This window comes from Gymnoscopelus microlampas (assembly GCF_963454915.1).
Source record: "Gymnoscopelus microlampas genome assembly, chromosome: 13".
NCBI lineage: Eukaryota > Metazoa > Chordata > Actinopteri > Myctophiformes > Myctophidae > Gymnoscopelus > Gymnoscopelus microlampas.
The window spans coordinates 37,091,139-37,110,363 of NC_139950.1; the positions used below are offsets into that span (position 1 = coordinate 37,091,139).

At 40.3% G+C, this 19,225-nt stretch overlaps 1 protein-coding gene across 1 annotated transcript in view; it reads left to right on the plus strand.

Moving 5' to 3' along the window:
• The window catches only part of atp6v1ba (ATPase, H+ transporting, lysosomal, V1 subunit B, member a), a 32,293-nt gene extending 14,044 nt beyond the window's left edge, over positions 1-18,249 (plus strand). Inside the window, exons 6-14 of the mRNA XM_084076591.1 lie at positions 2,475-2,614; positions 6,203-6,304; positions 7,165-7,262; positions 7,775-7,898; positions 14,520-14,670; positions 15,577-15,659; positions 16,024-16,128; positions 16,299-16,428; positions 17,337-18,249. Coding sequence (XP_083932717.1) covers positions 2,475-2,614; positions 6,203-6,304; positions 7,165-7,262; positions 7,775-7,898; positions 14,520-14,670; positions 15,577-15,659; positions 16,024-16,128; positions 16,299-16,428; positions 17,337-17,479 — 1,076 coding nt within the window. The 3' untranslated portion in view covers positions 17,480-18,249. The remainder of the gene's footprint in view (positions 1-2,474; positions 2,615-6,202; positions 6,305-7,164; positions 7,263-7,774; positions 7,899-14,519; positions 14,671-15,576; positions 15,660-16,023; positions 16,129-16,298; positions 16,429-17,336) is intronic.
• Positions 18,250-19,225: the final 976 nt, after the last annotated feature.

A 19,225-nucleotide genomic window follows, 5' to 3' on the forward strand; every position in this document is an offset into this window, starting at 1 on the left:
AATTCATAGAGACATTTAAAGACATACAATAATGTATCCTAGAGTCTAGACATCATCAACACTAGTAGCAATAATACATATATGTATAGGGATGGAGCTCGTTAATTTTTATTGATAATGAGCACCTTATCGAGGCTGCTTATCGAACCGAGCTTTTATCGAGCCCACTATCGATCTTTTTCTATTATTAAGAAAAAAGACGTGAGGCGAAAAATTCTGAACAGAACCGGTATCTTTTTTTATTGGCCAGCTGTAACAGTGAGTTTGTGGCTGACCACTATCTAAAATTAAATGAAGATGACAAAAGTAAAAAATATTTTTGCCTATCATTAAAACAACCATTCATATAATGTGCAATAAGTGTCAAATGGCTTTATATTATGAATAGTACTGTAATAATTACTATAAAATCTCCATGTCTCTTCAACTTTTTATAAACAAAAAATGCATAGTTATTTTTTCTATTCTTTTTTCTTTGTTTTAACCAAAATATATCACTTGCACTACATTTTACTAGGGCCTTCAAATACAGTACTTTTCTAACAGACAGAAGGCAAGTGACCTTTTTACTTTTGGAAAATAATATTGAAGAAACGGTTAATGTGTGTACTGTCACTTTAAAAGCGCAATGTATACTTCATCGTACGACGGTGTCACGCACCAAACATGGCCGATCTCCAAGCTCACACTGCGTCTGTTCGCACCACGTTGTGAGCTTGTAGATCTGCCATTTTCTGCAACGATAGACTGAGGGACGGACAGCGCTGTTTGGCACAACTTGCAGCTATCAATACACTTTTAGACCAACATGTTTGTGCCAGCGTGGGTGATTAGATTTATTTCTTGATCGCCTCTTGTTTTGATAGTTTAGACATGACGTCATGGGCCGCTACACTCGATAACAGGCTCGACAAGCCTAAAGCTTATCGAAAACCGGGTCTCGATAAATTCATGCCCGGGTATATAATGGACCCGGTTTTCGAGCTCCATCCCTATATATGTACAGTCTGTTACCCAAAAAGACATGGCGCTAATGAGCAGTGGTGGACAGTAACTAACTACCGTACAGGTACATTTGTTTGAGCATCTTTAAATTAGTATTTTATTAATATTTGTGTATACTTATTACCTTCACTCCACTACATTTCAAAGACAAATACTTTTTACTCCATTTCTAGGAAGGGAAAACATTAAGCCCTATTTCAAATATAGTAAAAAATAGCAGGTCTACAAGCTCACAACGAGTCGCAATGTGACACGTGGTATATCTGCTATTTGTTCTGCTATAAAAAGAAATTACGATTCTGGAAAGACTTTTTGGGGAAAATGTCAGAATTTGAAGACGGCAATGCATTGATATTAGGGGTGTGTCGATATATCGTATATCGTTTTTTTTTACAATCATAATAATCAGGCATGCAAACGGCCCCGAAGTGAAAAGAGTGACAACATGTTTTTTTTTCGGGTCAGGTGTCATACTATTTGGATTCAAAACGGCTATTGTAGCTGAAAAGCTACAAGTTTGCATGTCTGAATAATGCAAAAACAGAATTATTTGTTTGCATTTTCTTTTTTTCTCCTCCATATATTTTCATAATAAAAAAAGTGCGTATCGTATCGTATCGAAGTTGTGAGCCAAATATCGTATCGTATCGTTTCGTGAAATTAGTGTATCGGCACACCCCTAATTGATATTAAAAAGAAAATGTAATTTGTACTTGTACATTTGAATATAGAAGCGATACACTGGGTCCACACCCGAGGAAAATCCCCTTTTTAAAGTTATTTTGTAATGGCTGAACAGCAGCATGTGTGTGGGTGCCATCCGCCTACTCCGTTTTCTGATCACAAACATCAAGGCTGACTCTTTCAACTCAGCTGCTGTTTGTTCCTCCTGTTGGTAGTCCAACGCCACTGAAGAATAGAATATAATTTTTTTAAATAACCAATACTTTGTGGAAAAGGTTTGTTTATTAGATAACTTAATAGAACTTAATCTCCATAACTCATTCAGTGCCTGACTTATTTCTGTCAGTTTGGCAGAGTGCCAGAGACAACATTCATTGTAAAAAAAAGTGCTTAGGAGCCGAGATACAGCCTTTTTCAGTAATAAGTTAAACAAGAAGTGAATGGAGCAGAACATTTTCAAATCATGATATCTTGGGTTCTGAAATTATTATTTTTTGGACGTCTTAGACGTCCAGTGGCACAGGGCTTATGTTACAACGGACGTCTTAGACGTCGAGTGGCACTGAAGGAGTTAAGATATCTTAATCTTCAGAAATATTGCGACACGTTAGCTTGAAAATCAGGTCTTGTCAGCAAGCAACACGTCATGTGTCATGTGACAGAGTATAAATTAGGCATTATTATCTCACCACAATGGACTGTTAGGACAGTTTGGAATGCATATTGGTGTTGACAAGGAAACATTTTCCCAAGCTGAATCTCTTTTCCTGCTCTGCGGTTTGTAGGCCAGCCTATCAACCCTCAGTGCCGTATCTATCCTGAGGAAATGATCCAGACTGGTATCTCTGCCATTGATGGCATGAACAGCATTGCCAGAGGACAGAAGATCCCAATTTTCTCTGCCGCTGGGCTGCCCCACAATGAGGTGAGACCTGCCCAGGCCTGCCGCATGAAATTTCAAAGAAAAAAATTTTATGATGCAAAGAAATGTACAGTATGAATTTCTACCAAGTAAAAGCCTTATGATGCACGTCTCCATGGTGAACAAAAACTTGCTCTGCTTTCCTTTTACTCAGTATTTGATTAAATATATACTCAGGCATACCCAATTAAATAGGGCATCAGTTACAACAAATACTTTATGTTTTTAAGAGCCAAACAGATATCAGAGCAAAGACATTTGAAATCCTAGAAAAGTTTCATTATCTCTTTTTTTGTGTCACATATGTGCTGTTTGATTACCGTAATGAAATAATTTATCTGTATTGATTTGTTGAAGTAATGGTTTGGATTTATACTTGAACCATAACCACTTAAACCCTATATACTTGGATGATCAGGGTCCCCTGGGGTCTAATATACTTCCTTTCTTCTGAGTTATACAACAAATATCTTCCCGAAAATGGCAGATCTGCAAGCTCAAAACACGTCATGGTGTGTAGATCTGCTTTTTTTGGTGAATGTTTGCCTATTTTCCCATAAAGTTTTCCTATTATGACATGCCCAGAATAGGGACGCTAGGTCAGTGTGGCTAAAGTGTGGTTCTTGGGATCATTGTTGGGGACAATATTAAAATAGGGTGATTCTCTCTACATGGTAGTTGCCGTGCAGCTGGTTCAGTTTAGGCACTGTTAGTATAGTTAAGTTTAGGCCAGGTTAAGGTAAGGATCTAGGGAGGGAGTAATGTATTCTCTTTGTGTTTTCATTATGTGTGCTGTATGTGTGTGTGAATGAATGGCAAAAATATAAAGTCCCTGGCAAGTCCCTGTGTTGTTTACTAAAGATGCAAGTTGGGCTATGAAAGACACAGTGATACTTCTCTGTGTAAGCAGGGAATATCTTGTGTCAAAGCCGAATCACCTCAGTTTTTCTCACAACTACAGTCTACTGTTGGCGACTTAGCTCTACTAGTCTAGAGAGTACATAGAGGTCAGTGCTCAAGGCCAAACATTTCTCTTTCTCCAACCACATCTTCCTGCCTACAGTATTCCGAGATTGCATCAAAGCAAACTTTTTGTATTGTAATAAGAATATAATGGCCCTGTAGATATTTTATCTGTTATGTGTGGGAATACCTAAATATGAAAAGTAGAAATACTTTGGAATCAGGTTTTTGAGTCGGCATTAGAAGACTGTGTAGTCTTAATTTCTGCTTCCGTCATAGGAAGCAGAAAATAATTTCACCCCATCTAATACACTCAACACCAAGGTTTTCTTCTAAACACAAGCTAACTAAGATGACAAGCTTGAGCTGTAAGCTTGAGAGTCCTCTATTCTTGTCGGCTATGTAACATGCATGGAAACAATCCTATGTAAAGGAGGTTATTTCATAATGGTAATGTTAAAGTTGGGTAGAGCAAATTCAGATCTGGTCCCAAGGTGAAAAAGAGTGGCCCTGGAGGAACTCCATTGTATACAGGGAAACAAATTGATTCAATCTATTACAGCACTCAAAGCAAATTGAGTTTTTTTGGAATACAAGGCCTTTCCCTGTTCTTGTTCGCCTTTGGTTGAAAGGGAATGTAGAGACCCATATTGATGCGGATATGTCCTCACTATTTTCAAGACTCAGTCATTCATGCTTCATTTCCAAAGGACAAAATAAAAGCACTGCTATATAGTAGACAAAACTATATTTTCAAGTTCTCATGAACCCTACACCAATAGCACCTTGACATGAGTAATCAGGCTATATTTAGACTGTACGTTTCTATTGTTTCAGTTGATCCAAACGGTTATGAACTGTTTGCCATATGTAAAGTCAAGCTCTTAGAGCTACCATGAGTAGAGACTGAGACGGTGCATGTGTCATTGCCTAGAGCTGTCCCCCGGGGCTCAACTGCAAACCAAATATAAAACCACTTAAGCCCTATATACTTATCATACGACAAATAGCAAAAAATCACAATGTGACCCACGAGCTCACAACGCATCGCATGCCGGCACATTGTGAGCATGTGGGCAAATTTAGAAGATGTTTTCACATTTTTGAAATTCTTCGAACATTTTTGAAAAGTAAAATGATTAATAAAAAAGAGCCCAAAATGTGGACGCCAGGTTTAAAGTGGTTAAATTAATAAGAGTAGAAAAGGGCACTCCAGAGACAACACCTGTTGTAGGAACTTTACAGTTCTACCCAGCCTTTCTTTGTCACAGAGGCTAATGCTATAATCAGATCCATGCAGCAAAGTTCTAATATACAAAGATATGGTGTATGTGAACATCAAATAAGTTCATTGGACAATTTTGTGTCATTCATCATTCCTACAGTATGTGGCATGCTTATGGTCTACTGCTAGGCTCCCTTTTTTTATCAGCACCTGCTGCAATTTAAGCCTAAATAAAGCTCATCAGAAATCGTTCAATTCACTAGTTGAAGCACCCATGATCAAAAGGAAGGGAGACGGTGCTTGAATGGACATCATGGCTCGGTTGTACTGTAAATGCAGCTAAACAGGGGCCGCCTTGTCCGCCTAATGATAGCGGCCTACTTGTCGTGTCACTGGGACGATGTAGAAACTCCGGCTTGTCGTTTGATTAAACGGATGTCATGGGGTCATGTGCACGGCAGTCCCCCTTCATGGGCCAGGTGTCTCAGCTCAGAGTGCACTGGGAGGTCAGGCCGGATCAGCGGACGGCAGCTATTACATTAAGTGATAGGCGTGAAATTCCTCTCCTCTTCAGTTTCCTAATCATAGAGCATCACTGACCACCACTTAACCATCCATACACTTATTCAACCAGCACAGGGCTGCAAATCTTAGATTTTTTTCTTGGATAAATGTATACAAATGTACATATACACACCATGCTCCGGGTTGGCAATGGGTTCCAAATGTTTCAACTAAAAAAGGTAAAACAGAAAAGGAAAAAGCTCTACTGTGGTTAACATTTAGCTTTAAATAGATCTACGTTTTACTCAACGACAAAATGACACCAGTTGATATCTCAACTGTGGATTTGAAGCCATTAGTTGGTTTTGTAATCATCATTTCCTGTACGATTATTGAGGGTATTGACTTATCTAGTTGTAATAAATAATGGTGGATTAGCCTTGTACATTTGCATGTACCTGGAATTTGTCCTCTGGATTTAACCCATCCTACATATTGGACAACTATTGAACAGCTTTAGGACACTTTGTTAGTAAGCCAAGAGGAGCCGGGAATCGAGACGAAACCTTCTGGTTCCTGAACAAATGGCAGCTCTACTTCCTGAGCTTCTGCCGCCTTGAACAAATTGTGTCAATGTCGTAAGCCTTTGTTTGATACAGAACGTATTTTCATAATTTATCCAAAAACAATTGCAAAAACTTTGAACTCTGCAGTGGAAACTCATGGTGGGAGTAACTTCTGTGGTTGGCCTAAACAAAATAAGTAATCCCTGTAGTACTCGACTAGGCAGACTCTGGGCTTTGATGGTGTTCAATAATTTTGAAAGGACTGTCTGTTTGGCCAATGTTGACATGTTAACCCTAAGACACAATGACTATCCCATTGTTTTATCCTCTCAGATTGCCGCCCAGATTTGTCGCCAGGCTGGTTTGGTACAGAAATCCAAGGATGTGATGGACTACAGCTCAGAGAACTTTGCCATCGTCTTTGCAGCTATGGGGGTGAGTGAACCAAACTGATTGAGGAACACATTTTCTTTGCTTGTCTGTTTTTCTTTCCTTCTCTGATGCTAATCCCCCGCTCTTAACCCTGACGTGACACCCTGTGCCCCCTCCTCTCCCCCATCTCTCATTCACCTGGTGATTTAACATTTAAGTCGCTCTTGTTACTTCTGCGTCTCTGAGCAGATCCCTATGCCACGTTGACAGGTTACTAATTCAGCAGACCCTTTAACAGATTCAACCAGGCAGTATCAAATTCTCTCTTCCTCAGCTGCGCCTCTCGTCTATTTTAATGCACAACTGTGGAGTGATTGACCTGTAACACACACACACGCACACACACGCACACACCCCTCTGCTTTAGTTGCTAAACCCTAATCCATCCCTCTCCCAGTTCCCTGCCAATTAACACCCCATTGTGGTAAGTCTCTTTCGGGAGAGTGGAAATGCACTGCATAGTGGCAGACTAGCGTGAATAGGGATTTGAACATGTCAGTGTGTGGTTATGCATTTTTGAAAAAGGAGAATCCAGTTAATGAATATAATGATGTAAAAAGGGCTGGTTAGTCACAGCAAACCTCAACAACAGTCGGAAATGTTGTACTTTATGTTTACATGGCAATAGAACCTTGATGTTTCCTGTGGTATATACTATTTCTGTAGAATAATTTGTGCTACAGTGCAGTGTTGTTCCTGCATGTTTCCTGAGCCATTGTGATGTTCTTTAAAGCAGAGTCACATGGGTGCCATTTTCTTTTCACATAGGCAGAAATTATGTGTTAGAATGACTTTTGTTAGAATGTGCCAAGGTCTACTTCTATACTACCTCGGTTCCTCTTAAGTTATTATTTGTCCCTCAGGTCAACATGGAGACTGCCCGCTTCTTCAAGTCTGATTTTGAGGAAAATGGCTCCATGGACAACGTCTGTCTGTTCTTGAACCTAGCCAATGACCCCACGTAAGATTCTGTTGCCAATTGTCTAGGGCTCCACATATCGATTATTTTCTTATCAATTATTGTATTGATTACTTTTTGATTAATGGAATATTCTTGAAGTGGGTTGTTTTAATAAAATAAAATAAATATATATATATATATATATATATATATATATATATGTTATCAACGAATCAAAGCAATATTCTAATAGATTTTTTACATTCCACTAAATCGAAGCCGAAGTCAGCTTGACTTCTTGTAGATCTGCTATTTTTTCAACGTTTAGATTTTTTCTTCTTCCCAAAATTGATTATTTTATTTAAAAGAAGAGCTTTTCATTATTAAATTGTTTATTTCAATTAAATGTTGCACCACTTCAACTGTGTGTGATGTAAAAGAGGCTACAGTCGGTTCCTGTTGGACCCAAATTTGTGTATTCTTATATTTGATAGTTCTTTTACAGATGGGTCAAATTGTAAGGGTGTGATAATAGTTCATGTAGTAAATACCTTGTTTTCTCCTCTGTTCAGCATCGAGCGAATCATCACCCCACGTCTGGCGCTGACCACAGCCGAGTACCTGGCGTACCAGTGTGAGAAACACGTCCTTGTCATCTTGACAGACATGAGCTCCTATGCCGAGGCTCTGAGAGAGGTACAGCAATGGAACATTGGCCCTCATTTATCAACGCAGCGTATAAACCGGCGCATATTTTTCCATATATTCGGCCGTACACCAACGTCGAAGTCACATTTATCAACGCATCCTACACAGCTGATCCGAGCGTACACTTGGTCCCAGCGTTGATAAATGTCACGGCTGAATTTAAATAAAACGCCCTTAAATATTCTCAAAACGCCCCGATTTTACGACATGAAGACGAACCAGAATACGACCAAAGACATGAAAAGCCAATAAGAATCGCTTCGCTTCGCCACACACGCCCCCCTCTCTCTCTCTCTCTCTCTCTCACACACACACACACACACACACACGCACACGCGCGCCCAACTTCGTCTTTCCGTAGCGTAGCGGTACATGAGACTCGGGCGGAATGCAGTGATTCCGTGCCGCCACGTTAATATTGGAGCGTCGGGTTTATATCCTTAACCCAGCCAGGTTGTGTAGCCTACATAACTCTCTATGACATAACTCCATAACATAGGACAAGCTACTGTAAGTTTGTAGACCTCACTGTCCATGAAAAGAATGTCGGGGCCCCCGAAAATTATCTCGCAGAATCGCTGCTGCGCTGAAAATAGCAGATCTACAAGCTCACAACGCGTCGCGATGGGACCTGTTGTGAGCTTGTAGATCTGCTATTTTCAAATAGCCAACGCAGCCATGCAGATCTGCAAGCTTAACCAAATGACTGTTAAAGCAGTTTGTTTAAATTACTTTATAAAATGTTATATTTTCACAGGGATTATTTATTAGTGTAGATATACATTTTGGAGTGGATATATGTGTCCAGATGCCTGTCAGACCGTCTGCTCCGCAGGTCTAGAATGGAATAAACGGGCGCAGCCAACGTCAACAACTGGTCTCGACCAGACGTGAGATCTCAGCGTAAAGTAGGATGAAGCCCACGTCAGGATATATTGATAAATGCCGAAAGGTGCGGTGATTACGCCGTACGCTCATTATTCGGGCTGCACCGCGTTGATAAATGAGGGCCAATGTCTCCATAACAAGCAATTTGACCTTTCACAAACATTTCCTTCGCTCTGGTATATATTCTAAATATCGTCGCTGTCGGGCAGAAACCAGTGCTATCCATTTTTCAACGTATTTACTTTTATGAATCAGTCCTTTTGAGCACCCTTCACGTTGTTGTGTGGGTTTTACAAATATTGAACCAATGAAAAGTATTAACTTTGAAGATTAGGTAGCTGTTTTTTCCATCATTGACTAGAGTGACTAAGTCAAACAGGAAAAAAAAAACTATCTGACAATGTATAAAGTCACCATACCAACTTTGAGGCAGTATTGTAAAAACTTTTTTTCCCCCCATTTCCTGAAAAGTTAATATTTTGGACATGGTCCATGGTTTCTGACTGACAGCAGAGATATACTCTAAATATAAATTACACAAATGTCTGAATGCGTCGTGGGAGTGTGTATCTGTCCTTCGGGTATCTCCATATATGCATTTGATGTATTACCTTGTGTTTTCTATGCTTACTGTATATCGCTCTGGATTAAGAGCGTCTGCTAAATGACTAAATTGTAAATATGGGCATAAATGGGACACAGACGTCTACAACAGGTACTCCGACAATGGGTATTGTATACCCGGGTGGGGCATGCGTTCCCAACTTGCATCATTCCCGAGTAGGCCGGGGGCACCAATCTAGTCCTTCTATAAGTTCATGAAATCTCTGTGTATATGCGTGAGTGTGTGAGGATCTTTCCCTTGCGCTTCCGACCGACCAACTTCAAACTCGGCACACGTTTTGTAGAGGCCCCAAAGGAGTGTGGTGTTTGTCGGATCAGCGGTTGTCCAGAACCACCGATCCGACCATATAGGCAGATATGAGATCCGGTTGTCCAGAACTGCCAATCTGACCTATATGCCCACATCGGCTTATGCCCATTAGGCCTGTCCCTGACTAAGAATTGATATGGTCGAATCTGATTGTCCAAATACTGCCTGTAGTCGAATCATGATATTATAATTTTTTTGTGCTTTTTGAGGTCAGGCCTAATGCCCATATATGTGCAGCTCCAAGTGGGAATTCAGTTGGACCGGCTTTTGTCTAGAACTGAAAAACCACGAATGTCCGTATCTGTCTGTTGGCGGGTCTGTGGAGGACGCACCGAATCTCTGTCGGCGGGGTGCAGGCAACAGCATACCCAACTCATCGGCTTCACGGATTGGTCAAGCTTTGAGTAATGGTGTAATAGTGTGCCACAACTGCAAGCGAAAACGAGCAATTTTACTGTGTAAATGACCGTCTATAAATAACCTATTGCTTGTAATATCTAACGTTATTAGTACTGTGGTAACGACACCGGGTACTTTTGATTGATTGAATATTTTATTAGACAAAAATGCTAAATCGCACGAGTAAAGTCAAACACTTGGTCTAAATTTTCAACTAGGAATGCTAGGAGCAGCCACACACAAAAGTCAGAGCGCTCTGAAAAAAAGACGCTGAATAGTGCCTTTTCTTTAGGTAGCTGCATATGCTCTCTGCTCATTGGGAACAATTGAAAAAGAAAGCTGGCGCTCAGGAAAAAAAGCACTTTATGGACACTCAGCCTTACAGCAATACAAATATCGATGGTTTATGAACTGTCACTCACTTCATACTGTGGTATGTAGCCTTGACAAGGCTGATTCTTCTATTGCTGTACATAATATCAGGCAGCTGTTCTTTGACCTACCAGATCCATGCATTTAACTCTTGTTGTTGTGCTCCTTCTGCTGTACAAACTTTTCTTACAAAGGCTTGTCGTCATGACATTATATGAAAGATCCATCAACTATATGAATCGTTTTCATACAAAATATCATTCATACTTAAAAGTGAAATTTATTTAAAAAATCTTCCTGTATCATAAATAATCTACCCTTATGCAAATGTTAAGGAATGTATTTCAAGGATAGATATGTTTTTTTCTCCGTTTTTGCTATAAAACCAAAGGTATATGATTGCAGACATATTTGCGGTTAGATTTTAGGTGTAGTCCTTCCTCAAATGCTGTTTTTTCCTTTTCTTGAAACTATTATTATTTCAAAATTCAAAGTAATAAAGACTAATATACTAATATACACCAAAACTGTCAACTCAAAGCCCTATGAGTATAATCTTTCCAGTCTGTGCACAAGGAATGTGTTGACACGTACCTGCAAGGCATTCCCTGCTGAAGTGTGACAACTAGATAGATGATGAAAACACACTTGTGTCTAGAATAGTGCTCATCAGAAACATCAGCATTTTGACAAATCTAAACACACTTGTGTCTAGAATAGTGCTCATCAGCATGGTGAAAAATGTCTACATGCCTAACACGAGGACTGTAAACATGCATAGTACATTTAGAATAATCCCTGAAGTGCTTGACATTTCACTGCGGTAGTAGCAGATTTAGGGTGTAAATGTATTTGCTCACACCAACTCCAGACATCTGGTGAGAGGTTTTGCAGATGGGTGATAAACTCACTAATGTCTCGTGTCCCTTGCTGAAAGGGAGGATAACGTGTCCTTCAGCCTTATAGGAAATACCTTAACTTCATTATTCTCGCTGGCTTGCCTCTAAAAGGAAGGAGGGAGGGGGAGGGCCCTCCCACCCCCACTGCCCTCCTTCCTATTTGTGGTGAGAAGACAGGCCTTCTCGCCTCTTCCTTTTATGTGTCTTAATAATCCTATTATGTTGTACGTTTTGCTGTCTCAATATGCCGGCAACACAAAGCCAGGTTTTTAAATGGTGTATGTGCATGTGAAAGAGCGTTTCTCTTCTTGCATTCCGGTCCATAACCTTGGCACATATGTGCTGCAACAATAAAGCTTTGGGTATTTAACCACTTACAAAGAGCCAGGACGACATTTAACTTCTATTCCCATTCATGTGTTTTGCATTTAATCCACAGTTCACAAGTGTTTGGCTCACTCATCAACCTTTGGGCCCAAGGATGAATGCCGTATTCTCTTCAAAAGCAAGCTTTGAATTTGTATAACTAATGGAACAGGGATTTTCTTGTCATTTGTTTTTAGGTGGACTCATAACAGAATCTGCAACCTGCTGTTTGCCTCCTGTGAACTGATGGATTAAAAACAATATTATTTTATTCTCAAACTATACATTTGTTAGTTTTATAGTTATATTTGATATTCAAGGTTATATTCGAGGGCCCTGTCTTCACCCGGCGCAAGATGGCGCTACGCACTGTGAAATTATCATTGCTATTTTCCAACCGACGCAGTTGTTCATGCCAACGCCCACATTGTTAAATACCGAAGTATCTTCCGCCCATTTAGCGCCCATGGACGTGTTGGTCTTAACTTATTACAAATGCCTCCTAAATCCTAACGGTTTTCTGAAAAACCTATGTTGCTATATCAGTGTTTCTCAAATGTATTCATGTCAAGAACCCCCAAAATATCGTATTTGGTAATATTCGATACGTACCGAAAATGAATCAAAATTGACGTTCGATACAGTGTACCGAAATTACAAGCCGTATCGCGATTCTCACGCTATTTCATTGTTAATCCGAGTCCCCCATATGTGCAAGGGAAGCCATGTGCTGTGGTTGTTTTTCTGTACGTTTCTCCCCAAACTCGCACATAATTCGACCCATGGCTCACGCTCAAGAAATAACAAGCACCATCTCGGTGACATGCAAGCCTTTTCAGTGGTGGAAAACACTGGATTTAAACATTTAATCAGCGTTCTAGAACGTTACAAGTGTGTTTCCTGCGATGTATGAGAAATTAAGGCAAGAGTTACTGAAGGGGCAGATTTGCAGATTGCCTCCCTTAACTAGAACGGTGTGCTGTGCTCCTCCTCAAAGCGCAGATATCCGCCAATGTCCGCCAGGCCGGGTTGTCTACCCAGGGCCCGCTGACAAGGTCATTGCAAAATACAATGTTTGTGGCTTCTTTCAGAGGAAAACAGAAAATTACGTTTGTAAATTGACCATCAGAGAGATCTATGACTACAACAATACCAGTCGGAGCAGTTCCTCACAGCATACATTTACTAATGCACCCAAATAGTAAGACACTGTAATGTATTATTAAAGTAGATATGGGTAGATGATACAAGAATGGTAATTGTATTATTTTGCCTCGTGTTCACGTGCACATATTTGTGTGCACACAAATACCCCATTCCCCTCTTTCATGTGCCCCACCCCGGTCAAAGAAGTCTTGACACGTTACTGTTAGAGTGCATTAGATGGTAGATTGACCTATATAGGGATGCGGGTTCGCAATGCGCACACACTACTTGCAATAATATTATAAACCATTTTCAAGCACTTGATTTTTCAAGAAGTTCACTAATAAGAATGTTGTGAATAATGATGCAAATTTCTCTATGCGTCTTTGGAGACCAGAGCGACGAAGAGAGTGAGAGAAAAGGTTCATGCCGTTTACTTCAATAAGCAGTTTATTTCAGCTGATAAATATTTTCAAATACCTCATCACGTAAGAATGTTGTGAATCCATGTCCTCCTGGCAGGCATTCTTTTATCTATCTCTGCTCAATGGACAACAGTAACAGTCCTCCATATCCATTTTAGGTGGTTTAAATAAAAACATAACTGAGAATGCGTGTGATTATTAAGTTGATGATGTCAAGATATCACAGATGTGTCTTGGACATAATCTAAATGAAGAGAGTGTGGTGGAAGGTGTGATTTTGTGCATGCCCAAAATGCCAGTTTCCCCTGTCTCCTGAAATTATTAGGCTGTATCACATTATTAATGCTGCTTGATTGTCACACACTTTAACATTTCCTCAGCAGAAAATTGTCTCCTCCAATCCGTCATTTCAATAGCAATGTGCCATTTCATGCGCACCTTGCTCTTAAAAAGAAGGGGAGAAGGCACTGATTGGTAAAATGTATTTTATGCCCAAAACACACCCATGACTAATTTAGAGACTTAATACAACCCCATTGCGCCGAGCTTTGCGCCCGTCTAACTAGCGAAATTGAGCCGGACACCCCCTCGATGCAATTGTGCCGTGCACCATAGATCGTCTAGACCGCATAGAGTCTTATAACGGTGTGGCGTCCATGTCTAATGTGTTGCTATCAATATTAAGTTACTGTGTGCGCAGTTCATGAACGAAGCGGCACAAATCACTGTGATGCTGTATTGACAAACTGGCATGTCAACTTGTGTGAAGACGATCGTCTGCTTTGGAAATGACAATTAAATAAAAAAATAAAAAGCTTTTATAATTTACTAAAAACGTGCTTAATGAGAACAATCTTCGTGTAACTAAGAGAACCACTGGAAGAAAAAAAATATTATATTTAAGTTGAACTCATGGATGTGGTTTCTCTTTTGGTGCAGGGCATCCATTGCCTTTTAATCCTTTGATGTCTTGCTTGTAGCTAGACCTGGGGAATGTCTCCACACCAAACGTAACCGCTTTTGTTATACAGTATTTGTCTTAAGGTGACTCCACCAGACCCCTGGACCCTACTTGGAGAACCACTGTTCTAGAGTACGAAGTAAGAGCAAAATAGCCACCATGTGAATATGGTAGGCTAAATGAACCCTCTGTCTAACAACCGTTTCCTACCCTGACCAGGTGTCCGCTGCCAGGGAAGAGGTGCCTGGCCGCCGTGGCTTTCCTGGTTACATGTACACAGATCTGGCCACCATCTATGAGCGTGCTGGCCGAGTTGAGGGCAGGAATGGCTCCATCACCCAGATCCCCATCCTCACCATGCCAAACGATGGTCAGAGCACTTTAAGTGTATATTAATGCCTTCCTGTGCTATCCAGAATTAAATAAGAATTTCATTACTGCTATTCTATATACATCGATCTATATGTCTGTCTGTCTCTCTCTCTGGTTGAGTTTCTGAACTCTGTTATACATAAAAGACATACCAGAATCAAAGATTAAAGAGATTCAGATTACACAGTATTTTACACAGTATTTTAAAGTTGGTTAAATCTCATTTTGTGAATATCTCAATCACTGACTACTGTTTCAGTAAGATGTCCCCTGTGGGCTTTAAATCTCACTTTATATAATATATATCAATACAATATCTAAACGTTCTATTAGTATGTGAATACAGTACATAACACATGCATCACCCTCTTGGTGAGTCAGTGGTTGAAGGGCTGGGGGAGGTGTGTATGAAATGTCCAGAGGAGACTTTTTTTTTTATGCCAAAGTTTATTATAGCAACTTCTCTAAATGGCTTCCCCAATCTGTTTGAATGGGGCTCTCTGTTTTAAGCATCACAGGGAGGCAATTCTGCCATTTGCTTTTACCTCTGTTGATCCAGAGCACCAGATAAATTTCATTGAGACTTTTACTTGGCGATGAGATGAATTTTGTATACAGTTGTAAGTTGATGTATACCACATATGTTGTCCCTCTTGGTTCATGCTTCCTGAACTGATTTGAGTAGTGTTGCATTTTTTGCGCATATTGCAGGTGTGTGCGTGTGTGTGTGTGTGTGTGTGTGTGTGAGAATATTGGTTCCTAGTTAAGAAGAGTTTGATTAGATCGGTATACTGTATGCACAGTTGGTGAGGGACTGGTTACTTCCCCCGATTGTTGGATAGCTTGTGGTTAGTAAATACAGCAGAGGTAAATGAATACTAATGTATTTTCTGTGCTCTGACAGACATCACCCATCCAATTCCTGATCTGACTGGATACATCACTGAGGGACAAGTATACGTTGACAGACAGCTGCATAACAGACAGGTACAGTACTAGCCATAGTCATTGATTGATTCAACTTTCCTTTGAAGCAGGCATTCTCAATATTGGGTTCAGGGACTGCTCTCTGTCTTAGGCATGTTACTAGGCTATCCCTGGGCTAGTTCTAGTGCTAGAAATGGGTTATTCTATGCTGTTACTTTCAGTTTAGACTGTCCCTGATATTGGCTTTGATATCACTTCCCATACCGTAAGCCTAAAAGGCACAGTTTCCAGGCCCTGACATTGCTATAACCATTTAGAGATGCACCTTAAATGGCGTAACTTTATAGAGCAAGTTGTCACATAGGTTTATTGGTGTATGAAATTGTTTTAAATATCTGAATATTACCTGTGCGCTTTATTGTAGATCTACCCACCTATCAACGTGTTGCCGTCACTGTCGCGTTTGATGAAGTCTGCCATTGGTGAAGGAATGACCAGGAAGGACCATGCTGACGTCTCTAACCAGCTGGTAAACGAATTCTAATCTATTTTACTAAAGACTTTGGAGCCCTTGAAAAGCCATGGGAGAAAAATATATGCATTATAGTTTTGCATCCCCTCACAAATGTTGTGTAGATCATAGACCCGAGTTAAACCAGTATGTGTTGACTGAACGTTGCTTTCTTTGCCTTCTACCAGTATGCCTGCTATGCGATTGGTAAAGACGTCCAGGCTATGAAGGCTGTTGTAGGTGAGGAGGCCCTCACCTCAGATGATCTGCTGTACCTTGAGTTCCTGCAGAAGTTCGAGAAGAACTTCATTGCGCAGGGTAAGTGGATCTAATCACCCCAAGCGGTTTTGGAGGTGGGCTCTATATTGGCCCCTCAACATGCCATGTTGGAGGCATTAGCTGGCATTGACACATATCCAACTCATAAGCTTATACCCAGTTCCTGCTCAGATCTCCCATCACCTTCAAGAATATACTCAAAACCCATACCTTTGAGATGGGCTTTCAGCACAGTTGGCCCCACTAATCCCCCTCCATGACACACATTTGTTATAATTGATTGTTCTCTTTAGTCTTGGCTATCAGGCATATTTAGCAAAGCGTACATCCTTGAAGTTTCTTTTTTTTTTTTTTTATGACAATGCAATCAGATATTTATTAGTTATTTTTCTTTCCTTTGAAAAGCTTATCCCGACGGCCATCGCGTTCTTTCATGTTTTGCACGTTTTCTGCCCGTCTAGCCTCTGCATTTGTTACCATGACACAGAAGTAGCAGTTATACCTTTGTGTAAGTCTCATTAGTGTTGATGAGACAACAGATTGGCAGCATCAACATCTTATGCAACATGAAAGCAACCATTACCGATATAGGAATTAAAGGCTTTTGTTCTGCCTCTGTGTTCTGAAACCAAGGCCAACAACATGTCTGTAGAATGACAGATGTTGTAAAGCAGGGATTGTGACACATCTGTCCTTGGACTAGATGGATATTTCAAAAGAGAATCACATTTCATATGAGAGGCTTACAGTATCTTACTGATGCGTACGACACAATATAATACAATATAAAGTTACCAAAGTTCAAGCAGAACATACGTCAACTTTTGAAGATGGACACACAATATTGCTGAGTCATGTCCAGGTGATGCATCTGTGTAGGTCGTAGTCCCAGTGTTCTCTTGTGTTCAGATTTAACCAGTGTGTTTGCTGTTCCGTACTCTGGACAGGCCCATACGACAACCGGACAGTATACGAGACCCTGGACATCGGCTGGCAGCTGCTCCGAATTTTCCCCAAAGAGATGCTGAAGAGGATTCCTCAGAGCACTCTGGCCGAGTTCTACCCCAGGGAGTCTGCCGCCCGCCACTGAGGTCCACTTAGTGGATGGGATGCTCTGGTTCCATTCTCACCCTCCTTTCCTTCCACCCTACAAACCCGTTTCCCCAGGGGGGGCCAGTGAGACTGGTGTTGTCCAACCCCACCCATCCACCCACCCTCATCCTTGTTCTCCTCACCCGCCAGTGCATCTCTTTCAGGTCCTGACACCGCCTGTAACAAGCGAGCTGGGTAATGACCTCAGTCCTCCGCTAATCCCCATTCTGTAGATGTATTGTACTGTATCTGTAGTCCGGGAATCTTCTATGAATATTGTCTGTAGTGTGTTTTAATGTGTAAACCTTAGTGCAACAAGGTAAACGTACCCTTGAAATCGTAGATTCGTCATTATTTATTGGGGTATTTTACCTTATTTTTTTTTGTTTGTTTACTGAACATGATGGGTATCCATCCACCCACCAAAAAATTATCTACACGAGTTTCTCTTTCCAAGGCAGTTGTTGCACCTTGCTACATTTCAGTGGCTACAGCTTGTTCAAGAAATTTTACTTAATTACAAAATCCCTTGATCAAGTCACCAGCCAACACTTTGATGAGGTAATTGGGTTGACACTGGACAAACTCAAAATAATTCTTGCTGTTTACATTATTTCTGTTATGTTTGAGTGTTGTAAAAATAAATTCTTTATATATACAGTATATAAATATACAAACATTCCCATCTGTTTGCGGAAGGCAATTCTATGTTGTGTGCTGAATGATTCGAATGTTTTCTTGTTCATGAATAAATTAAATTATGTTGGAGTTAACTTGTCTATCCATGCCTGTAAGAACATGCATCTTCACAGATAATGCAGTTTGTTAAAAATAAGTTTTGTTCAGTTTATTCTTTCCTTTTTTTTACACTGCTATGTCAAATCATCAACACTTGTTGCTCACATGAACATCATACTGTATTCATGCACAATAGGTTTACTTATTATAAATGCCTTGAGCTTAATTTGTGCAACACCGTCGGAGTATAATTAGGCTTTGCAGCAACTGCTATCGATCTACCCGTCCCGTTATGAATGCCTTACAGGAATTGTATTAATACGTATAGATGTAGTGCCCCAGACAAGTCCCGGCCACAACAGCTCTGCCAATCGAGCTCGGCTCTATTGGTACGGTAGGTTGTGCGTCGGTTTGTTGAGCGGGAGATTGGGGTTCGAGCTCAGCTGAGCCAGCTCGGGTCTAAATCACTACATATGACGAGATATGTCATGTCTCGCTTATCTTGTGAGGTGCACGGGGCAGAGGTATGTATACCTGTTAAGAGGATACCATAAACTAACTGTAAATCTAGCTGTTATGAATGTGGAACTTTACTCAGGCCAGTGGTGGAAAAAGTACTGAAATGTTTTACTTAAGTAAAGGTATCAATACTGCAATTTAGAAATACTGTTACAAGTAAAAGTCCACAATTCAAATTGTATTCAAGTAAAAGTGTCTGTATCAAAATATACTTATACAAGTGCGTAAGTATAAAGTACTCTTTATCCAGAATGCCTCATTTCTAAAGTTTAAAATGTATAAAGATATTTTGAAAATGGCTGATCTACAAGCTCACAATGCCTTTGTGAGCTTGTAGATCGGCTATTTTCAAATGGCTGAAATGTATAGGGCTAAAGTGGTTAATGTATGTTTTGTAATGATAGTCTGAATCTTATAGTAACTAGTAACTAAAGTTTTCAAATTATAGTGAAAGTACAATTTGCTTTTGAGATGTTGTGGAGTAGAA